This window comes from Nothoprocta perdicaria, unplaced genomic scaffold, assembly GCF_003342845.1.
Source record: "Nothoprocta perdicaria isolate Ctin4 unplaced genomic scaffold, notPer1 scaffold_7, whole genome shotgun sequence".
Classification (NCBI taxonomy): Eukaryota; Metazoa; Chordata; class Aves; order Tinamiformes; family Tinamidae; genus Nothoprocta; species Nothoprocta perdicaria.
In genome coordinates this window covers 6,681,524-6,702,497 of record NW_020455976.1, presented here as the reverse complement: position 1 = coordinate 6,702,497, position 20,974 = coordinate 6,681,524, and the positions used below count along the sequence as shown (strand labels likewise).

At 41.8% G+C, this 20,974-nt stretch overlaps 1 protein-coding gene across 1 annotated transcript in view; it reads right to left on the bottom strand.

Annotated features, from left to right (window-relative positions):
• The window catches only part of TRUB1 (TruB pseudouridine synthase family member 1), a 38,645-nt gene that overhangs the window by 12,398 nt on the left and 5,273 nt on the right, over nt 1-20,974 (bottom strand). The window contains exons 2-4 of the mRNA XM_026050693.1: nt 14,007-14,304; nt 13,248-13,349; nt 9,251-9,306 (exon numbers count right to left, since the gene is read on the bottom strand). Coding sequence (XP_025906478.1) covers nt 9,251-9,306; nt 13,248-13,349; nt 14,007-14,304 — 456 coding nt within the window. The remainder of the gene's footprint in view (nt 1-9,250; nt 9,307-13,247; nt 13,350-14,006; nt 14,305-20,974) is intronic.

Below are 20,974 nucleotides of genomic sequence, written 5' to 3'. Positions count from 1 at the left end.
GCTAGCCAGACAGCTTACCAGCCGTGTGACCAGAAAGACGCGAGCCATAAAAGTCAGTAGTGGAGAGGGGCAAAGAGGACGGCAGGAACCCTCTTAAGAACCAAGCTACGGACACCCTCATCAGCCTGAAAGACCCCGGGAAGAAGAGCTCTGCTTTACAGTCTCAACCGTAGGGGCACAGTCAAAATCCTCCCCCACAATAAACCACATGATTATTATAATAATGTTTTTGTAGGAAATGATCACCACATGGCCTTTTGTTTTCAAGTCCAATTTAATAGAAATCCTGATACTACCCGAGATCAGAGGGGAAGTGTATAAATAAAGAAACAGACAAACTTTACCAATGCGTGTGCATGTAAATATACAAAAGTGCAAGAGCAGCAGGAAAAATGCTCTTTCCTGAGAAGGGTCCTGCACAGGGCACAGCTTTGAGCTGCACAACCCACCCCGGCAGCCCCCCAGGAGCTGAAGACCTGGGCCGACTGCCAGGTGCCTGCACCACTTAGCAGTACAAGCGCCAGACAGGCCTTGGAGCAGAGCTCCTCAGCCTTGATTGTTAATATATCAACGTTTCCTTTGGAAAGAAGCCAGAGACTCCCAATCTTGAATTATAACATCTTTAAAAGCTTTTTCAAGCATAGAAAAGCAACACTTAAGTAGAGCCAGCCAGAGACGCAAGTAATTAAGAAATATGGTCGTTAGTAGCTGTCAGAAGGATTGTAAGATGGCTCCCAGTGCAAGAATTTCCCAGAAAAACAAGGCCTCTGGAAGAGGCAGTTCATAACAGTTCATCTAAGGATGACCCATTTCCTAATCGCAGCAGCAAATGAACACAGAAGTGTAAAAGAAAATAAAGGCCATGGCCCCCTGTGCAAGAGATTGAAAGTCAAAAGAAACCGCACCTGACAGAAACAGAAAGCCAACTTATGTAAACCAACGCCTGCGAGTCCCTGATAAGCTTGAGGAAATACAAAAAGCAGCAAAATTCTCCAGGGATCCTGCAAGAACGGAGGCACAGGAGGCTGGCGCAGCCTGTGATCCTATGGGTTCCTGGGACATCCAAATCATGAACTGCCCTTAAACCTGGCTTTAAGTGGACACTCAGCATGAGGACAGAGCTTTCTAAAGCACAACTGGCTTACTCTGGATTTCATATTTATGTAACTTCTCCTATTTGCTCTTGCAGAACATTAGCAGCTACTAATGGGCTCCAGTGGCCTCATGATGCACCAAAGCAAAAGTAGATCAAGAAGACAAATGAGCTGGGAGAGAGGGTATTCTCTAAAGCATTCTCCAAAAGGAAGTGATCCCACTAAGCAGATTCTAATAGATTTAAGGCAAAGAGCCCTGATCTCTTAAAAGCAGGTTACAAAGAAGCCAATTTGAACATTGTAAATTAAGGGTGGGAAAGGAGTATTTTATAATAAAGTTAAAAATTAACAAACCCTAGGCATGTCCTTTTAATATAAAGAAACATTACAACTTCTCCTCTCCACAACTCATTTTTTGCCCTAAGAGAAAAAGCTGACTTTGTGCTAACTCTGCACTGAATTTTATTTACTGCTAGATGTTGTAATTGTCCTGTCATTGCTGAAGAACTATCTGATCTCTAGGAGTAACAGGATTTTCTGCCCTCTTATTTAAAGGTTCAAACACACAAGGTGACTAGATTTTCGATGCCAAGGAGGACCTGTCACAGGAAAGCCCACAAGACAGTTTAACTGGAAGTAAGAGAAGCTTTCAGAGAGGAACTAAAGGTAGCAGGTAACTACCTGCAGGTACATCAAATTTTGCTGTTGCTGGGAGGGGAAGAAAGGAGAAGGGAGAAGGGGGAAAAAAAAAAGAAAAAAAAAGAAAAAGAAAAAGAAAATCACATCTCTTCATCTCATAAAGTCTCTTTATTCAACCTGGAGGACATCTGCCTTCTGCAGAAGCCTATTGCACTCCCCAAAATCTCTCAGGTTGGTTATTTCCTCTACAGCTTCAATCAGTTGGCATCTATGTGCACCCATGTGTGTGGAATTATTTTAGGGAAAAAAAACCCAACACCTCACAGTGCTGCAGCCTTGATTTTTTTTTCTTTAATGCAGTGCAAGAGAACTGTGTATGTAGCACAGACATATACAATTATAGAAAGGTCAAGAGAAAGAAAGGGAGACACTGACCTCATCAATGGAAGAGCAGAGAAATCTTAGTAGACTACACTTAAAATAGTCTGCATTTTCAGAGAAAAGAGCTAATTCAGCACAATAAGTGCAGTTTCCTCAAGATTTTCAATACTTATTTTTTTTAAAAAAAAAAATCCTTAATATTAATAGAGCATAAAGAAAAGCTATTAATAGATTAGGCCTCTGGGGTTAGCATGGAACTCTTGAGCAATACACAGCATATTAAACCAGCTTACTAATGGTACTGCAGCAAGGAGGTTCCCATCTGCCGTATTTAACTGCATTTCTTCTACAGCTTTGCTAGGTATTGGGTAGAGAAGGAAAAAAGCTAAATATTCTTACCAGCCTCTCTGCTTTTACAATTTAATTGTTAAGAAAAATTAGACTAAAAATAAGCATGACATGTTCTAACGTGAGCACTATGTGAACTTGAAGGCGAGAACCTATGTACAAATTTAAGAACAAGACAACCACGAATCCATCTCCCACTGTTGGCCCTTCCCAATTTCTGCATTTTTCACTGTTTAGGTTTAACGTCCTCTCAGTGCATCTTGTTTGCACAGACACCACTTCAAGTTTTGGTAACACCTTTCACACATCCTCAGTGCACATTAAAATGACATAATTCATGCAATTTCCCAGCATTCCTTTTACATAAACCTTTTCCTCATGACAAAGAAATAAGAGGGAGGGGGAAGAGACACTGTATTTTCACAAATTGACATTGATTTCTGGTGGTTATCTTGAAATGTTCAGGGAGAAAGAAATTCACAGTCAATAATGTAATGTGGGCAGGATAAAAAAAACAACACTACCTTCATATAAACAGTGACAATCTCCAAACCAGCTACTGCTGCTCAAGAAAGAGGTCTCAGAATTATAACAGAAAGTTTAGTTCTGCAAAAGCTTTCCCAGGACTCTGCAGACTGTATCAGGGTGGTAGGCACTTGGATATAGCTGTTATGGATTACAAAAATAACTATGGCAAGTTTTATAGAGAGAAGTAACACATTTCATGCAAGATCTTATTTTTTCCACACATATACTGTAACAAAGACCACACAACAGAAGGGTCAAAACCTCTGTCCTTTAGGTGTATTTCAGGAATGTTATCTACTTCATTGAGTGCACCAAATGGTTAATAATGGATGAAATTAAGCAATCTCTATATGCTAGGAGTATCTGCAAAGGCTGAAGCACATCCATTTGCCTGTTGATTAACATCTCTCAAAAAAACAATGACTCCATCTCCAATCTGTCAGTCCTGTTCCTCAAGGGAAACTTATAAAACACCATTCAAAACAAGCCTGTGGACTAAAATTCGTAATTCCACAGGGTTCGGAAAAACATGGACTCAATAGATATACTGGATTTATGGCACACTATAAATCTTAGCTCACTCTAACCCCCCCATGTCACTGCACACTGCATAGTCTATCAGGCTCCCTTTCCCTTAGAAGATAAGTTTATCTCTTTCTTTTCCTTCCCAACTTCCTTGGTAAGGGAAACAATAATTTCTCTGAGCATGTACACAGGCAAAGTAATGAAGTTTTGTGTAACAACACACCATTTTGCTTAAAAGGAGTCATGAATTGCATTGCCTGTTTTTTCCTAACTCTCCCATCTCAATACAAATAGAGAGGAAAAAAAAATCAGTCAGATCCTTCCTAATTGTGGATGGGACCATAAGCAAATAGGTGAGAATGGAGGAGAGAAAAAAACAAAGACTTCCCCCTCACTGCTCCCAAAAGAGAGGTGACAAACAAGACCTTGCAGTTGAAAACTTCCTTAGAGAAGATGCTAAAGAGAAAACCATGGAGTTTTAGTTGCATTCCTCCTTCAAGGCAGTCAGATATGATAGTACTATTATGTGGAAGCAAAAGCCCAACTGAAAACATAGGTGAAAGATGGGAACTGAAGAATCACCAGGAGGCAACAGCAACTCTGCCTGCCTTGTGACTTGAAGCCTGGTCAGCAAAGTTATGAACCCAGTTACCCCTCATAAAATGCACTGTTTTCTTGCTCTGTTTCATTTACGCAGGTAATAAAACTTCACCCATTACCTTCATCTTACCTGTTATTCCAACCTGTCTACCCATAATGGTTAGTATTCTGCCTTCACAAGTATTTCACACTCTTCCTTCAGAAGTGGTCTAAATACTTCACTAAGCTTTAAACAAATCTGAAGTTACATTTGCTTTTAAAATCACTGACTTCTACTTTAGACCCAAGAAAGGTCTTTCAAAGCCCATCTAATTTTTCATACTACTCCAGTTAGTCCAGTAAGTGTTTCCACTACCCACACACCTTACCATGCCACGAGAATGTTTAAAAGTCTCAGAATCTGATAAAGAAAACAGAACACATTGCTATGCACTCTATAAATAAGTAGTTTGGCTCCTAGCAGCTCCAAAAGAATACAAAGTTAGAGTTCAGTTGCTGATACTGTAGAAAAAAAATACGAAGACAGCACACACCACAATGATCCCTTCAACAAGATAGTCAAGGCTTCAGTTTTCTTGCACTCACAATTCAAATATATGAACAGAAGCAGAAAAAAAGAAATGCTTTTAAAATCCATTTTAAAACCAAAATGGAAAGTTTAAAAAATAGGATTTCCCCATGAAATACCATGTATACCACCATATGTGCACATTAATGCAAAGACATACAAATGTTCTCTAACTATTTCTAAATACTTGGCTAATGTTAAATAAACCTGGGAGAGGAAGAGAGTTCTCAGAGATACAGAGCTCTTACAAACTTCCTGAAGATGAATAAATAGAGGAAATACATCTATTAGAGCTTCTACTAAGGAAAAGGCTTTAGAAGGAACTCAGTTGCATGACTGGATACCAAAGTGGGTATGGGTGGTGTTTAAGAGGCTATAAACAAAGTCACAAGGAAAGACTTCATGGCTTCTGCTCCTTAAAAGAGACAGTAGATTTTAGTTTTAATGCATTATTAATCCCATGAGCTCACTGCTAAAAGACAGAAACTAAGGACTTAAAATTAAAATAAATGAATTGCTGGAGAAAGCTCACAACCCTTTTGCTTGAGAAGTTAAGCAATATAATTTAAAGGCCAATCTCTTAGAATAAGATAATCACAACATTCACAAATCACCAAGGTAAAGAAATAATCTTCTTTCTGGCCACCTATTTCTGCATCAACTGGTGTCAACACCCTAGAGCTACAACAAAGAATGTAAAGGTCTGTTACAAATTCTCATGGTAATAAGTAATGTTGAACCAATTACTTCTGATGGACACCCTATTTCCATGGGATATAGCTGTAACTTCAGCAAGTTGAGACCTGATCACTGAACTACTCCCCTTTCCCATTCAGGAATCAAATGAACTTTTTTTTTTTCCCCCCTCCCCTCAGTTTTAATGAATCTAAGTTGTCACATACCAGGTCACTTATGGATTTTATTTGATCAAGTGGAAGTTCTTTCTGTCAGTGCTTTGCTCTGGAGAAGCCACAACTTGCAAGATCCGATTTTCCATTTTAATGAGTCCCTGCCTAAGGTTGTGCAAACACTGCAAATACTCAGACAGTCCCTCAGAAGCCACCAAGCTTCTGGGCTTCAGAGTAAAAGCAGATTGTGACTAGAAGGTGAACCTCAAAGAAACACAAAACATCCCAGCTCTGTGCACATCACAGCCAGTGACTTTGAGCACAGATTGGGGCGACCGAGTTCTGGTTTCATTCACACTCAAATGAAACTCTCTTGGAGTAAACCCAGATGTCGCCTCACTGAAAAAAATGAAAATTAAATATGAAAGTAAAGTCTGAAAGTTTCAATTAGATTGTCTTACCCCACATTAAAGTAAAGGCTGTATGTGCTGGAAGACACCTCCTCCCCATGGAAAGTATTGGAACGATAAAGAACTTTCTTGCTTACTGCTTTCCCTTTCTCCTTCTCCACAGAGTCCCTGATCTTTCCCCTCCTAGTCTCTATATTACAGAACATTCTGGCAGATAAGAGGTTTGAAAACAAGATTATCACTTTGGAAACTGCTACCAGCCAGCAGCCTAACTCATTTCCCTGGAAGCATCACTTCTACATTGTGCTTCAGACAGCATAGCCCACCCATGAGCCTGAGGCCTTCAGAAGCAATTTATCATGATAAATATTGGAGTGCCCTCCTCATACTCATTTTACTGGTGAACCAGGAAATATTCTACTATCCTTATTTTGCAGGCACAAGGAAACAGAAATCTCCCTCTAAATAATGCAGTGCAAGAAGTCCAAGCACAAAATCTCAGACTGCACGAAAGAGCTCATCCTAAACGCTCAGCATTTACATTCCAGCTCCAACAAGACTCTCCCCCTTGCTTGGTGCACTTGAAGCACAATAATGCAAACAAACAAAACCTAAGCCAGCTCACACATATTTTAATTTCTGGATAAACATTAAGAATTCCATGAGACATTTAGAACAGTAAGTAGGTATTTCCCTTGGCTGCAAATTCTATTTGTTTTGAGTTAATCCATAAACAGGTCAAGCCCACAGAGCACCAGCAGAGAATCAGACTTACTGCAAAAGAGTAAAATCCCTGTAAAATGTTTTTGAGCCGCAAATCAAGTGATAATGTTCAGAGCTGCCACACAGAGTCAGAAAAGTTTCACACAACGTTTGGAAAAAAATGCAGAACAGTCCAAACTCTGGCAGAGCCACCATATGGAGTTTACTGCAGTAACATACGTTTTGCCACTCAGCAGCTCTCCACTGCCAGCAACGATAGACTGAACTGCTTCTTTGCAAAATACACTCCCATAATCAAAAAGTAGATTCTAACTAGAGAAGCTCATCCAGTTCACCCAAATCTTTAGAGCAAACAACACAGGAAAAACATCACGCCCTTTAGTATACACTCCATCAGCCACAGTGGTAAAAAGATGAAATAAGAGTCTAGAATTCCTAGCATGCTTCATGAGATGTAAGAGACTATTATTCAATGTGATTTAGGCAGTCATGGACTTAACATCAGATCTTACACTACAAGCTTTTGATGTCAGTGTGGTCCAAAAGAAGCAAAACCAAAGGCAAATATTTTATACATTCAAGCCTCTCAGATTATTGCACCCCTAATGTATCAAAGTATAAATACAGGAGGGGAAAGCAGGGACAGACATGCTCCAAAGGGAAGCTCAGGACTGCCGCACCATCCGACACGGACACATAAACCTCCTTGCCCACAGCGAAGTGTCAGAGGACACTGACAGCCGTGGAGAAGGAGCCCGGGGGCCTCTGCTCACCTCCCTGAACCCTGTGTTCCCCTCGGGGCCTCTATCGATCCCAAGTCACACAAGAGCTGGCGGGTGTCACTGGGGTGCCTCCCTTCTGCCAGTTCCTCCTCTGTGTTCCCACCCCTTGTCCCTCAGCAGCAGCTGAGCGGCCTTCCTGAGCTACCTGGACACAAAATTGGACCAGACCTGGCTCACAGGGCCTACCTGATCGCACAGTAAAGCCTCCATGGAGCTTGTGCCTACTCTCCTCAGCAGAAAGGATTGGAGCTGCTTCCTCCCTCACATCTACTTCCACTGTGAAAACCAACCTGTGTTGGTTTTCAGCAACTCTGAATTGCTTTCATATGTTCAGCTACAATTTCTCAGTTTAGCTCCATGCCTTTCTTTAATTGAAAAGGTCTGAAAAGAGAGATGGCAGGTGGGAGAGGTTAGCACTTCACAAGTAATTAAGTGCTAAAAAAGAATCTTTCCCTAATGAGGGCTGGAAACTTCACCTCAAGAGCTGGACTCTTCCAGCCTGGCTGCTTTGAGCAGTTTCCTTGTGAAAACCTCAGAAGAAGAAACAGGAGATGACACATGGAAGCATTAAGGAATAGAATAATTCAGGGACAGAAGAATCCTCCCTCCCAGTGGTTAGTGGTCGTGAGACTGCTGAACCCAACTGTTCCTATACAGAGCAACACAGCTCCAACAGAAGAGAGAAAGAGTATCATGGATTAAGTGCTCCTGTGCATTACTGCTTAATTGGCTTTTTGATTATCAGTTCAATAATAGACTGTTTAAATTTCTCAAGTTTTCAACAGCACTGGGTGAAGAGGAGAGCAGCTGCTGAGAAAGCAGGATTCAGCACAGTAGCATCCTGGATACTTTGGGGATCTGGTCCCCTGAATCCCGGCAACACATGGGGATGCACACTGGTCAGACTAGATGGGAAAACCTAGAGGTGGCTTTAGCTGAATGGCTAATTTTTGCTTGAATTTGCAAAGACTAATATTGGATTTGTTTTTCCTACCATCTGCTATAATCGCAGATTAAAATTAATCTGTCCATTGACAATAGGAGAAATGTAGATACTTATAAGGTTGCACAGATAAACTTATGATTTGTATAATATGAGACATCTAAAGTGTCCAGAAGTGGTTTTAAGGACCCACTTTATCATCTATCTCCTTACAATTCCACCGTAAATCTAGCTCCAGAGGCTTATAGTGTTTCAGCTCTCAAATATCTCTGAAATTTGGTTCTATATATCAAATGCAAATGTACTAGTGAGTACATTGACACTAAATATAACAAATTTTGTATCAGACTCTACAGCTATGGCTTTTTCTTTTGGCAATATTCCTTCCTTTCACATTTTTCTTTGAGTCAAACTGAAATTATCAAGCAGATTCCAAACCTCAAGTTACTACTTCAGCACCTAGAAATAGCTTAAGGGCTCTAATTAGACTCAAATGAGGTGGGGAGGGAAAAGAGAGAAAGAGAGAGAATAAAATATGTTAGGAAAGCTGTCAGCTGGGTGAATCTAGTATTGACATTCTCTGAACATAGAATAAATTTTGGAAAAATGCAGCAGTGAAACCATCTAGAAATCTTAAGGGTTAAAAAATCTTCTTATAAAATAGAAATTTGATCTTTATTAGCATTCTCTACGAATCCTGAGTGTGTGTGGGGAAGAACAGTTTGGAAGTCAGTCTTAATATCAAATTTCTGCCTGAATATATTTAAACAAAATAGGCCGAATATCTGAGATATTTATATGATGCTGCAGCTCTTTGTTTAAAGGAAAAAACAAACGAACAACCAGTTTAATGCTTCTTACCTTCGAACCTGCCAATATAGTGCTCAGCATTTTTGTTCCTTTTCCAATACCAACCACTGCAAAGACAGAGAGAGAAGTGTCATAGGATTCCCCCTCAAAACCATCCTCACAGAGCTCTCATTCAACACCAATCACCACTAAACATTATGCTAGTCAGAAGCATGGGCTGTTAGCATTGGAAGAGTCAATGCTTATGAGAAGGATGCATTTGATACTCAAAAAACATGGGATTAGCAAAACAAAAACAAAAGTCTAAAGACAAATAATCTTCACCTATTGTTAAAATGCTTTAATTTCACCCAGAGATTTATTTGTATTTTAATCTGCAAAGAAATGCATAGTACAATTAACCCTGTCTCCCGTGTGATGAAGGCTTTGGCTCCCAGTAACAAATCCAGCCTTCACTCTAACTAAATAGCACCCATTTAAAGGTTATTAGTGGCCTAGAGTTAACACAGCAAAGATAACATAATGAAACAGTTTATCAGGGTCATGGCAAGGAAGCCCAAGAATCATTAGGCTCCACTATCTCCAGCAAACATCTTTTCCAATCAAACAGTCCTATTAATATGTATGCACAGATCATTTCTTTTTGATCTTAAATCAGTATTCAGCAAAGCAACAGCCAGCTTTTCAAATACAAAGCAGGAAAAAAGACTTTAAAAACATTTCACAACAAGATGTTTTCCTTGAATTATTTTTTCCATTGATTTCTTCCACATACGACAATCAGAAAAATAATGACAACAGAAGGAGAAACAAGGGAAACAATGAAAAGCCAGATACCCTGTCACCACACACATTTGTGAGAACACATCACCACCCTGGTAATTCATTACAGAGTTTTCCATTACCTCACACAGTAAAAAGATGCAGCTCCAATGAAAAATGAAGAAGTCAGTCTGAAATTCTTTTGCCATCGGAATGACACAGGGTTGCCTTTATCTTTGCAGAATTTCTGAAGGAAATTACTTTCTCTTACAAAATATAGAATACCTAGCAGCTCACACCCTTGATTTCAGTAAAATTACAGGGGATAAGGGAGCCTGTAGGAGAAAATCAGCTTTGTGTCAACCAGGAGACAGTACTAGAAGCATCAAACCAGATAATAACTCCTTACACATATTTATTCTTTACAAATACTTGTGCTTTAACACTAATGCTTCTTAATCTTTACTCCAACACTCCCTAGACCTTTTCTTATTTTCCATTATTTATCCCCTTGTTCCCTTAGGGTTTCTACACTCGTGTATGTCCTTGTGCTTGCTCTGCTGTGCATCTTTAGCTCAGCCTGTTCTTGTCCTATTCCACAGTTAATAAAGGGCAGCAACGAGGCTGAGAAAAGGAGGTAAAAGGAGGTAAATTCACAAATGAAACTCCATGGTCGAGCACTTTCCTTGCAGCCGGATGACATCACTGACACTTCAACATAAACGGTGAGCTGAAACTTGCTGGAGTGTCAAGAGATTCAATAGAATCATTTTAAAGAGACACTGAAAGCTTTTATGAACAAGATGCTTGCAATTTCCCCTTAGCTTGTGTACCGAAAGGAGATATAAACTAACCTTGCTAGACTGTAGGGAACACATGGTTTAATTGAATTTTTACACTTCTAATTTGCCAGTGTCTGAACTGCTTCTTGAATGGCATTTTCTGCTAGGTTTACATACCCGCTACTTCAGTTTCAAAGGAGCTGCCATCACACACCCACGTCTGCCTTTTAATAAATGGTTTATAATTTCCTGGGGCAGAGGACTCCCAGCATGGAAAACAAAATTCTCCAATCTTCCTTTTATAAGGTAGCACACACATTACAGCTGTGTGCTCACTGCAAAAACATGATCAAAAACTTTACCCCTAGCTTCTATTTAGATATTTCTTCACTTTTTTTTTTTCCCCTTAAGGAGACATAGCTCATTACTGCTATACTACAAAGAAATGGAAATATTTACAATGTGTTTCTTGGTGTGTAATTTGAATTACTAAGCTAGAGCCACACTCCTAAGTTGATACTAAAAGAAGTTCATTCAGACTTGACCTATTCCTTGCTTCTGCTATCCAACTCCCACCACTTCCCAAACACAACGGAGGCTATAGGTGGGTAAAGACAAGGGATGTCACTGCTCAGATCTGATGGTGACAGGGTCATCACCTGCCCTCCAAACCCGGCCTGTCACAGGGCCCCAACCTCCATCTCCAGGGTCCCTCCTCATCTATTCGTGCTGCAAGTAGGAAGAGGAAGATACTTGGGTATCTTCTGAATAAAAAACACTGGCCAGTTATTTGCAGATTCCACACTATCAAGACTTGTTATTAAACAGATTGCATGAACAAAGTTACATTTTGCATATATAATTGTAACACATGAAGTTTGGGAAACAGGAGGAAGGATCAAGAAAGAATGAAGAGACACTTTCAACAAATGGGTATTTTTATTATGCTACTGTGCATGGAGGAAAAAAAAAAAAAAAAAAAAGAAAGCTTCCTGTCCCACGACTGCATGCTAAGCAGCAGCACACGCATTTCCTAAATAGCTTCTTTTATTAAGGCTTCCCCTCCCTCCTCATTGCTTTATTTGAGCCCTTGGAAATTTGAGTACAGTCCCCTTCCCGCTCCTCTCCTATTTCATCCTTTCCAATCTAGTGATCATTGATTTTTCTGTGTTTTGTATGGCAGTGAAATGAAACATCCTGTGCCTTTTTGGATCGATCCATAGCATATTAAGGTGATGCACTTTTCTGTCTCTACCAAGCACACCAACCTCGTGTCCTTTTTCTCATACCACAGGGGCTGGCCTTGGAGACCACTAGATATCAGAAAACAGCAGGAAAAGCAATTAAAAAGCATGAATGATTTTTCTTTTCCTCCGGATCAATGCTGTTGACTTCCCACAGTGAATACTAGCATGTTCAATGGGAACATCTGTGGAAAAGGAAAATGTTCACTTCAGCAATACACAGTATCCTCTGGTGAGCAACACAGCTCAGGAAATTGGAAGAGTTAGTACTTTTAGCCCGCAAAGGTTACAGGCTGCAAAATTAACAGGTGGCAGGGAAAGACAATTACCAGCACATGTGCCTCTGCTAGCACCAGCCTCAGCAAACAACCCTCCTTTGGAGGACTGCTCTGCTTGAGAAGTCAATACAGCAAAGCTCAGTGGATCTGCTCCCGGTGCATATTTATGCTTGCACCTGTTGTCTCCCAGTACCAAAAAAAAAAAAAGAAAAAAAAAAAAAAAANAAAAAAAAAAAAAAAGCCACACACACAAAAAACCTTCATTAACAACAACAACAAAAAAAGCTGATTTCTTTCAGTAAGAGAGCAACAACACTAGGATTAAAGCAAACCTAAGTTTTTAAGTTACTCATCAACAAAACTATCAGTGACAAGGTGTGATACAGACATAATCCAGGCCAAGAGCTGTTTTTTTCAAATCAAAAAATTGATACATCCTGTTCTTTAAGAAGAAAGGAGTGTGACAAATCACTCCAAAAAAAAAAAAAAAAAAACATAGCATAGATCGTCTTTCATTACTCTTCTTTACTAGACAGGATAGCTTTCACTTCTGCTTCCTTGTTGATCCCCCAAAACACAACAGCTTAACTGGTTTTACTCATCTTTCATTTTGAAGCTATGATAATCCCAAAAGGCTCTCAAAAATCCCAGAATTAACTAAACACAATCATCAGTTTCTGAGACACTTTAGAAGTCAGAATGACTCATTACACAATATTCTACTTCTTCATGTAGATAACCCACAGCTTGAAGAAGTGGAGGAAAACACTCCTGCTATTCAGCTATGTGTCATATTTGCGTTAAAGCATACATAAGGGAAGCTTATTCCGACTCCTTCTCTTCCCTAGTTATCCTTCTTCACCCCCAGACCACGCAGCCTGCCATGCACATCCCAAGTCACTCCTCCACCTCTCATCTCATGCAGGCATGAAATTGTTCACTGAAGTCACCTCCCTAGGACTGCATTTATATTTTCCATTACCCAAAACTCCTGTAGCTGCACTGTCCAAAGTTCCACCATGCCCAATTTTCAAGATTTGCTTCTTTCTCTTGTTCTTGTTTGCTTGCACGCCAGCTTCTGCAAATAGAAGTGGAAGAGGCATTACAGGCTGACCTTAGAGCACAGGAAAAAAATAACATGTATTTCCATATTGCCAGGAGAGATGAGAAGAAACCACTTAGGGCACAAACTGGTAGCACAGGAGCGGCTGTACCGAGCGAGAGCGACGGCTGCACGCGATGGCCAAGCACATCTGCGGACAGGCAGCCCCTCAAAAACCATGGGATGAGCCGAGTTCCTTCACAGCCGCTTCTGTGCTGTCCAAGGGTCCCACCACCCCAAGCCCTATGCGATGGCCAAGGTCCCAAGCCCATGACCAAGAGCGCAGGCCGCCGCATGCGTGCGATGACTAAACTCAGTTTTGCCTGATACCAGGCAGCTCAAGCTTCCTTTATTCCAGAAGGAAAGGAAAACACCCACGGCATACCCCACCCCGGACTCCCACAGGGCTGAAGCACGGAGTTTTCCCACTCGCTGCTGCAGCAAAGCGCAGCCGAGCTGAAACCGAGCTGCTCGGAGGCGGCGGAGCCCGCGGCCGCCGGGGACCTCGCTCCGAGCCCGCCATGGCCGGCGGCCCGCGCAGCCCCGCGGCCGCCTGCGCCTGCAGGAAGTTCTGCTTGTTCATGCGCTGCTTGCCCTTGAGCGCCGCGTCCAGCGTGAAGGCCTCGGGCGTGAGCGACGCCAGCCGCTCCTTGAGGCGGTTGAGCAGCGCGGCCGAGGTGGGGCCCTTGGGCTTGTAGACGGCGAAGAGGCCGCTCAGCGCGAAGAGCCTGTCGGCCCGCTCGGCAGCCGCCCGCTCGGGGCCCGCCATGCTGCGGCGGGCGGTGCGGGCCGCCCCGCCTCGACCCGCCCCCGCCGGGCGCCGCTGGGAAACGTAGTCCGGGGAGCGGGGCCTCCGCGCGAAGCTGCGGAGGAAGCTCCGCACCCGCGGGGTTAGGCCAGGGCCTTGGATAAAAGTCCTTAGCTCCTGCCTTAGCAGCTGGAGGGGATCAGTCAGAGAGCAGGCGGGGGCCGTTGTGGGGAGCCCCTTGCCATGCTCCCTTCAGCACTGTAAGGACAGTCTGACAGAATACCATGCAGGATTTGAGATTTGTGTCATCTTAGGGAAGGATGGCTGCTTAACTCCCCAAACATCGTGTCTGCGGGTGGCGGTTTTGTGGCCTGTGCACAGCACAAACGCCGCTTTGTCCTATGCTTCTGGGGGAGCTGCTGTTCCCGCAGCCGTTGGGTCATTCCTCATTGCACCTTGGGTCGTCCCCTCACAGACATCTTCCAGATGTCCCGGCGCCCTGGTCACACACACAGATCACAGCAGACGTGGCTTCTCCTCCTCAGGCCTGACACGTATACACCAATTTCCCTCACAACCCTCCCAAGGCATCTGTCCAACCTACACTTGAGAAAGGCAGGAAGTCCTGTTTCCTTCATTTTAGTTATTCACTGCTAGGAAGAGATAGGATTTTAATTATATACTTGCTTCACTTGGTGAAGCAGAACTCCAGAAACCATGGAGTTTCTGTTGCAGGTCTGGGTTAGTCAGGCTAACCTAACCGTTGGAAAACTGTTCTCACAAATTCCCCGCAGAAAAAAGAACTTAAAAACAGATTGCCCTGTCAGAAAGCTCAAGCAAAGCTGTACGCATTACTATTAAGAAATAGTCTACCAAGCTTCCTGCAAAGGAGATTCCCATGAAAGGATTGAAATGACCTGTCACACGGTCTTGCCCAGCACCATCTTTAGGTCACCAGACTGCTCTGAAAACATTACGAAGGATCAGAGAGAGATTAGGTCAAAATGAGTCAAAACCACCATCAGCCTAAAGAAGTCATTAATATAAAGAACACCTCAGGTTTTTCAGTCGTGCAGCAGCAGACAAGGCCTATGAGAAACTTCCCCGGATTGCCTTTTAGGAAGTGACCGAGATAGAGATTTGTGATTTGTCTGCAATAATTTCAGCATAAGCTGAAAGTTGGTGTCTGACCCTCACTATTGCTTTCACAAATTGCAAAAGCTCATTTGTTTGCATTTAAGCACAACGTTTTCAGCTGACTAAAGAAACTACCCCACGCTCTCATTTTAAGTAATGATCAGCAAATTTTTGCAGGTCTCACAAACTTCTGTTTCAACAGCTAAGAACCATCACGTCATTGCTGCAGCAGATGGACTAGTTGAAGACCTAGAAAGGAAGAAGAAACATTGCTTTGACTTCAGTGGCCATTGGATAATGGCTCAAAAAGCTGTCAGTGACCATCAGTATTTTAGTGGCGCAGCAAGAAGTATATATGTACGTAAATCACATATTCTCTTTTTTATAGGGCAGTGCTATCAGCATTCAAAATGGGAGAATGATGTATCAAACTGTTCATCTCGAGGGCGTTATTTGAGATTTGTCTCGTGTTGCTAGTGATTAAAAGTCATTACCATCTGCTCAGTGGCCTATTTGAAATGAGATGTTTATCTCCTAGCCAGCCAACAACCAAAAGCAGGATGAGAGCTGCTGATTTCACTTGCAACCTCAGTAAAGGGACTCTATGAATGGTTGAGAGGAGGATATTGTCTTCTGCATGAAGCTTGGTAGGTCTGCTAGAGACAGACCACATCCTCCACTGAGGTCCCTGGAACTGCACAAATTGATGCTCTGAGGGTCTGGGACAATTATGCTTTATAGAGAAAAGCAAATATGTAGTGTCTATAGTGTGTGCAAGCAGCAACCGTGTGCCTTGCACAGAGGTGAGAGCCGTCCCATGCTTGTGTGGAACAGAGGTGCAACGTTTCCTTCTTCAGGAAGGTGGCTCTGTGTTTGTAGGCTTTCAGACTGGCTTTTTTTTCCTTCTGAACTAGTGCTTACAGACCACAAAGCAGCAGAAAATGATGCTGAATTTCAGCTTTTAAAGTAGCTTCAGTAACAGAAGGCCATTTCTGTATTTGTGTTCAGCAAATCATTTCATGATTGTCGTTGTCGTTGTAAGGAGGTCGATCACAGCTCACATCTCCCTGTAAAAAAAATGAGGGGCAGCTGTTTGAAAGTTCAAGTTCTGTCCATGTAAACTGTTCCCATGTCAGCTAGTGGGTTTGGCCCTTAATCAGTAGCTGTCAAAACCTGAAACACTGAGAATTATTTTCCTTCCAACTATTCCATCTGGCTGGATAATAAGAAATGGGTAAATAATTTGTCAACTTGTTAGTTCAGTTAGTCCAGTTCCAATGAGCACGAAGCAAATGCATGATTGTACCTGAGAATGTGTTTTTGAACCCAAGCAGGTTCTGCATTATCTTGTAGAATTGCAGCAAGTAAAAAAAAAAAAAAGATCAATTTTTGCATGCAAGGGAAAGCACCGATGACATACACTAATACTGGGCTTGGCAATTTTTATTGAACATTCTTCACATGAAAAAAAATAAGGTTCCTAAATTGCAATCATTTAATAGATGTTAGTGATTTGTTCAAAAGAAAATGTCAATAATTCATGTTAGTGGTAGTTAAGATTTACACCAATGTGGATTTAACGTCTAGGCTTTTGCTTATTTTTAGAAAGACCCCTGGCTTCCCCCTTCTGTCGCCTCTGATATTAGAGGGATTATTTTAACTTGAGAAAAGTTTATGCAAACATAGGTTTTGGTCAACTCCCTTCATGTGATTTAATCCACATTTACAGTAGTGTTGGTTAGGGTTGAACTGGACTAAGTAATAAAATTGGACGGAAATGTTTTTAGTTCTCTCTTCGCAATGTTAAATGGAGCCAGGCAGTTAGCTAAAGAAGCGAGCAGTCCTATATCCCGACTGCTGCTAAATCACAAATGATGCAGAGCTATGGAGACATGATACACACGCTCCTTAAATGTTTCTTTAAAGAGCTTTTCTAAACCTACAGTAGTATTAGCCAGTGAGGACAGATCTAGTAATAATATTGACTGGGAAGTTACTTTTAGTCTCCGCTTTGTACCCACTCCTGTCTGCAATGATAGAGGCCTGGGCAAAGCCTCTGGAATCAGAAGAGTCAGTGATGCTGAGGGGAAGAAAAGCAGAGCACAGCTCGCAGAGCTTTTATTTTGTTCCCAATAAAAGTCTCAGTGGGAGTCCCTGTTCTTGTTTTAATTTGCATGGTTTCTTGTCACGGTTGCTCTCAAAGAAGTAATTTTCCAAGAACCTGCATCCTAATTAGGAACAATGAAGGACTCACCAGATGTGCACATGGAAGAATGCAGTGCATGGAGGGTTGTTTATTTGGGCAATTCGAGTGCAGACTGCCCCTGTGGAAACTCAGAACATAAGGCGAAAAGTGCCTAAATGCTCTGAAATCTGAGAAGTTGCTAAGTGCCACTGCTACATTAAACTCAGCAATATGGCTTGAGCTAAAGTGTGTTTTCTAGAAAAATATTCCATCTTGATTTGAAGATACTGGAAGAAACACACACACAAACACACACAAAAATAGTTTCCCTAGTTCCTAAACCTTAAGTGTATGTCTGTTTTCTCATCTGGCTTTGTAGGGTTCCAGCCTTCAGAAAAAACAAGAGTTAATAATAAGCCCTTTAGCACCTTCTTCTCATCCTGGGAGCGTACGTGCAGGCTGTGGTTAATAGCTCGTGACTGATGCGTAGCAGAAGGAATATGTGAGCCCTTACACCTCAGGTCACCTCATTTCTTCACCTACCCCTTTGAATGAAGGTGCAGATTGTACCTGCAGAAAAAATCTGTCTTCAGCATCATATGGTGGCGAGGAGATGCATTCGGTGGTCCCCACAGGACAAAACAGGGGCCATTCTGGGAGGTTTTGCCTGGCACGAGAAATCCCCTAGCGAACCCCCTCCATCCTCCTTTATTGGCAGAATTGCACCCTACCCAAGTGCGAGTAACCATGGATTATTTCCAATTAATTCCGAAATGCAAACAAATAAAAAGTATCCAATGCACACGGGCTGGGGTTGCCATAGGTATAGCTGAGGAGAATTCCAGAATCAATAATCCAACAGCTCCAGGTGGGGAAGTATATTTCTAATGCACACTGTAATGCTGCTGACAAAAAATGTCCCATTCACCATAAATTATTCAACTTTTGATTGTTTAGGTTTTTTGAGTCTGTAAAGATGCTAATTAGCCATAAGAACAAATTGATAATGATGGCTTTTTATTTTTACCGAGTCAGACTGAAAATGTCAGAGAGAAGAGTGAGTTTGATTTTACAGGTATCCTGTTAAAAGAATAAAGTGATCAAAAATATGGTGAGCATTCCACTTCTTTCTTCTAGGCTGTGATCATTAAAGTTACATTCCGTACTCTCTCTCTATGAATAAAGCAACAAATATTGACCAAATCACATACCTGGATTCATATTTCACTCTATCTGGATTATCCGACCTCATGGTCAGGGACACTGATCCATGAGAAACCCTACAGTGAAACTATGTTTTTGTCAGTCACACCTGTAGTCCTGTGGCATCTTTGAAATAGTAAACGGTAAAATGGAGTCAAATATTTTTCTTTTTTTTATGTTATTTCACCCAGATTATTATATATTTTTATATTTTTTTCGTTGGCTGTTATCAGCTTGCAGGACTTGCAAAGATATAGTCCAGGGAGATGGACAGAGAAATAGAAACTTAACTTTTTCAGGCAATTACTATGGGGAAAAATAGAAGTTTAAATTGAGATATCTCTCCATTTGCTAGAACGATAAATCAAACAGGATCTGGGTTTTTTTGTTTGTTTTGGTTTGGTTTCCACTTTAAACAGATTTCCTTTATTTTGTGCCTCTATTTAAGCTGTTTGGTGAGGGCAGCAATATGCAGTTTGTGGTGTCCAAGTTCACATACTCCACATATGAAAGGGTGCTTCCAATTTCAAATAAAATAAAGGATAAAACAAAATAAAGGATCTTTTCCCTAGTTAGACTTTGAAAATATCCTTCCTGAAAAGCTGAAAAAAGGCTATTTTTCCTTTTAATTCCGAAGTTTGCTTTGAAGGAGTATTCACTAGCAAAGAGCTCGATCCCAGGAGAACCCTTTCCTGAAGCCAATGAGAGGTGAAGGATGCCCAAAATCATGCCCTACTTGCTAGCTTGGCTTGAAGGTACGTGCCGGGTCCCATTAGGAAGCCCTCCCTCCCTTACAGTGCTGTTACTGGGCTGTAATGGGATGGTGATGGGATGGTGGCCAGGTCTGCTGGTGTGTAAAAACGTAGCATTTCCATGGGGCAGTGGATGGGCTCTACCTCTGCCCTGCTGTCTGGGCAAATGAGACTCCCAAGAGGTTACCAGGTAAAGGCAAAAAGCAATCTACTTGATTTGATGACTTGAAATATCCCTTTGCTTTAAGTCCTTCCGTTCATAGGAGGGTCATTAAGATACTTTGTTACTGGAGTACATTTATTACTTTTAAATCCAGTCATTTAGTCTTTCTTGATGCTTCTTTGTGAAACATTAATGAGAAGCTCACGTACACAGTCATAGAATTGTCTGATTGCTGCATTCATATTTAATAAGCTTGCTGCTTACATTTCAGAGTAACAACAGAAATTAGATAACGTAATACCTCATTGCTGGACTGCCCCTAAATTTGACTGTAAATTATTCATTATACTGATCGAGGGCAAAAGAGTTGTCATAAACCTACATTTATCTCAGTTCTACATTGCCTGAGTTGTGCTCCTTTGTTGTTATTCCCCCTTAAAAAGAAAAACACTAGTTTTGGTTGAAACTGGGAGCATCCAATTTTAACCTATTGCAGATTGATCATCATTCTGTACCTTCAGATTCCTCATGGGGAGCGTCCCTTTCTGAAAGTCGTATCTTTAAACAGAAAATAGGAGCACAAAACACAGCTTGATGCTGCTGTAGTCCGTGTTTCATGGAAGCAGAAATTTCAGATGGGAGGTTTGTTCATGTGATGGGCTCTTCCATTCAAATTTCTTGTTCCTGAGTTAACGATTCATAAGCTCCCTCTCTGATTTCACATCTTTAACTCAGTACCTGCGGATGCCCAATGTCAAATCTGAACAACTGGCATCAAAACACCATTTTTGGAACCCATCTAACTGGTCTGATAGATGAGCTTGCTGCCTAACAGCGCAAGGCAGAGCAGGCTCGTGGGAAGAGGGACAAAAGCATCTGTGAAAATACCACCTCTGTCTAAAACACCCCTGGGGAAAATAGATATGAAAATTAAAGTGGGGTGTAACTAGATTACACACAAGTAAGAGAAAATCAGAGAAAATCAGCAGAACAGCCAGTTCTGCTTCTTCCTCAGTGAATTGGCCCCCTTGTGCAAAGGCCTGGTCCAAAGTCAGCCCAAAAACCAGTTTCTCTTTCCCACACTTCAACTTGACTCAGCATTTAGTAACTCTGCCTTCTCGGCATCCTCCGTCACCAAGGCCCCTTCCCCATTCAGCAGTGCACTAACATTTTCCCTCGTCTTCCTCTTGCTATTGACATACTTATAGAAACCCTTCCTGTTGTCTCTGACTTGCCTCGCCAACTCTAATTCCAGCCGGGCTTTGGCCTTCCTCGTTTCGCGTCTGCAATCTCTGACAATGTGCCTGTATTCCTCCCACGTGGCCTGTCCCTTCTTCCACAAGCTGTACACCCTTTTTTTTCTCACTCACTTTGTCCAGTAATTCCTTACCCATCCATACAGGTCTCCTGCCCCGCTTA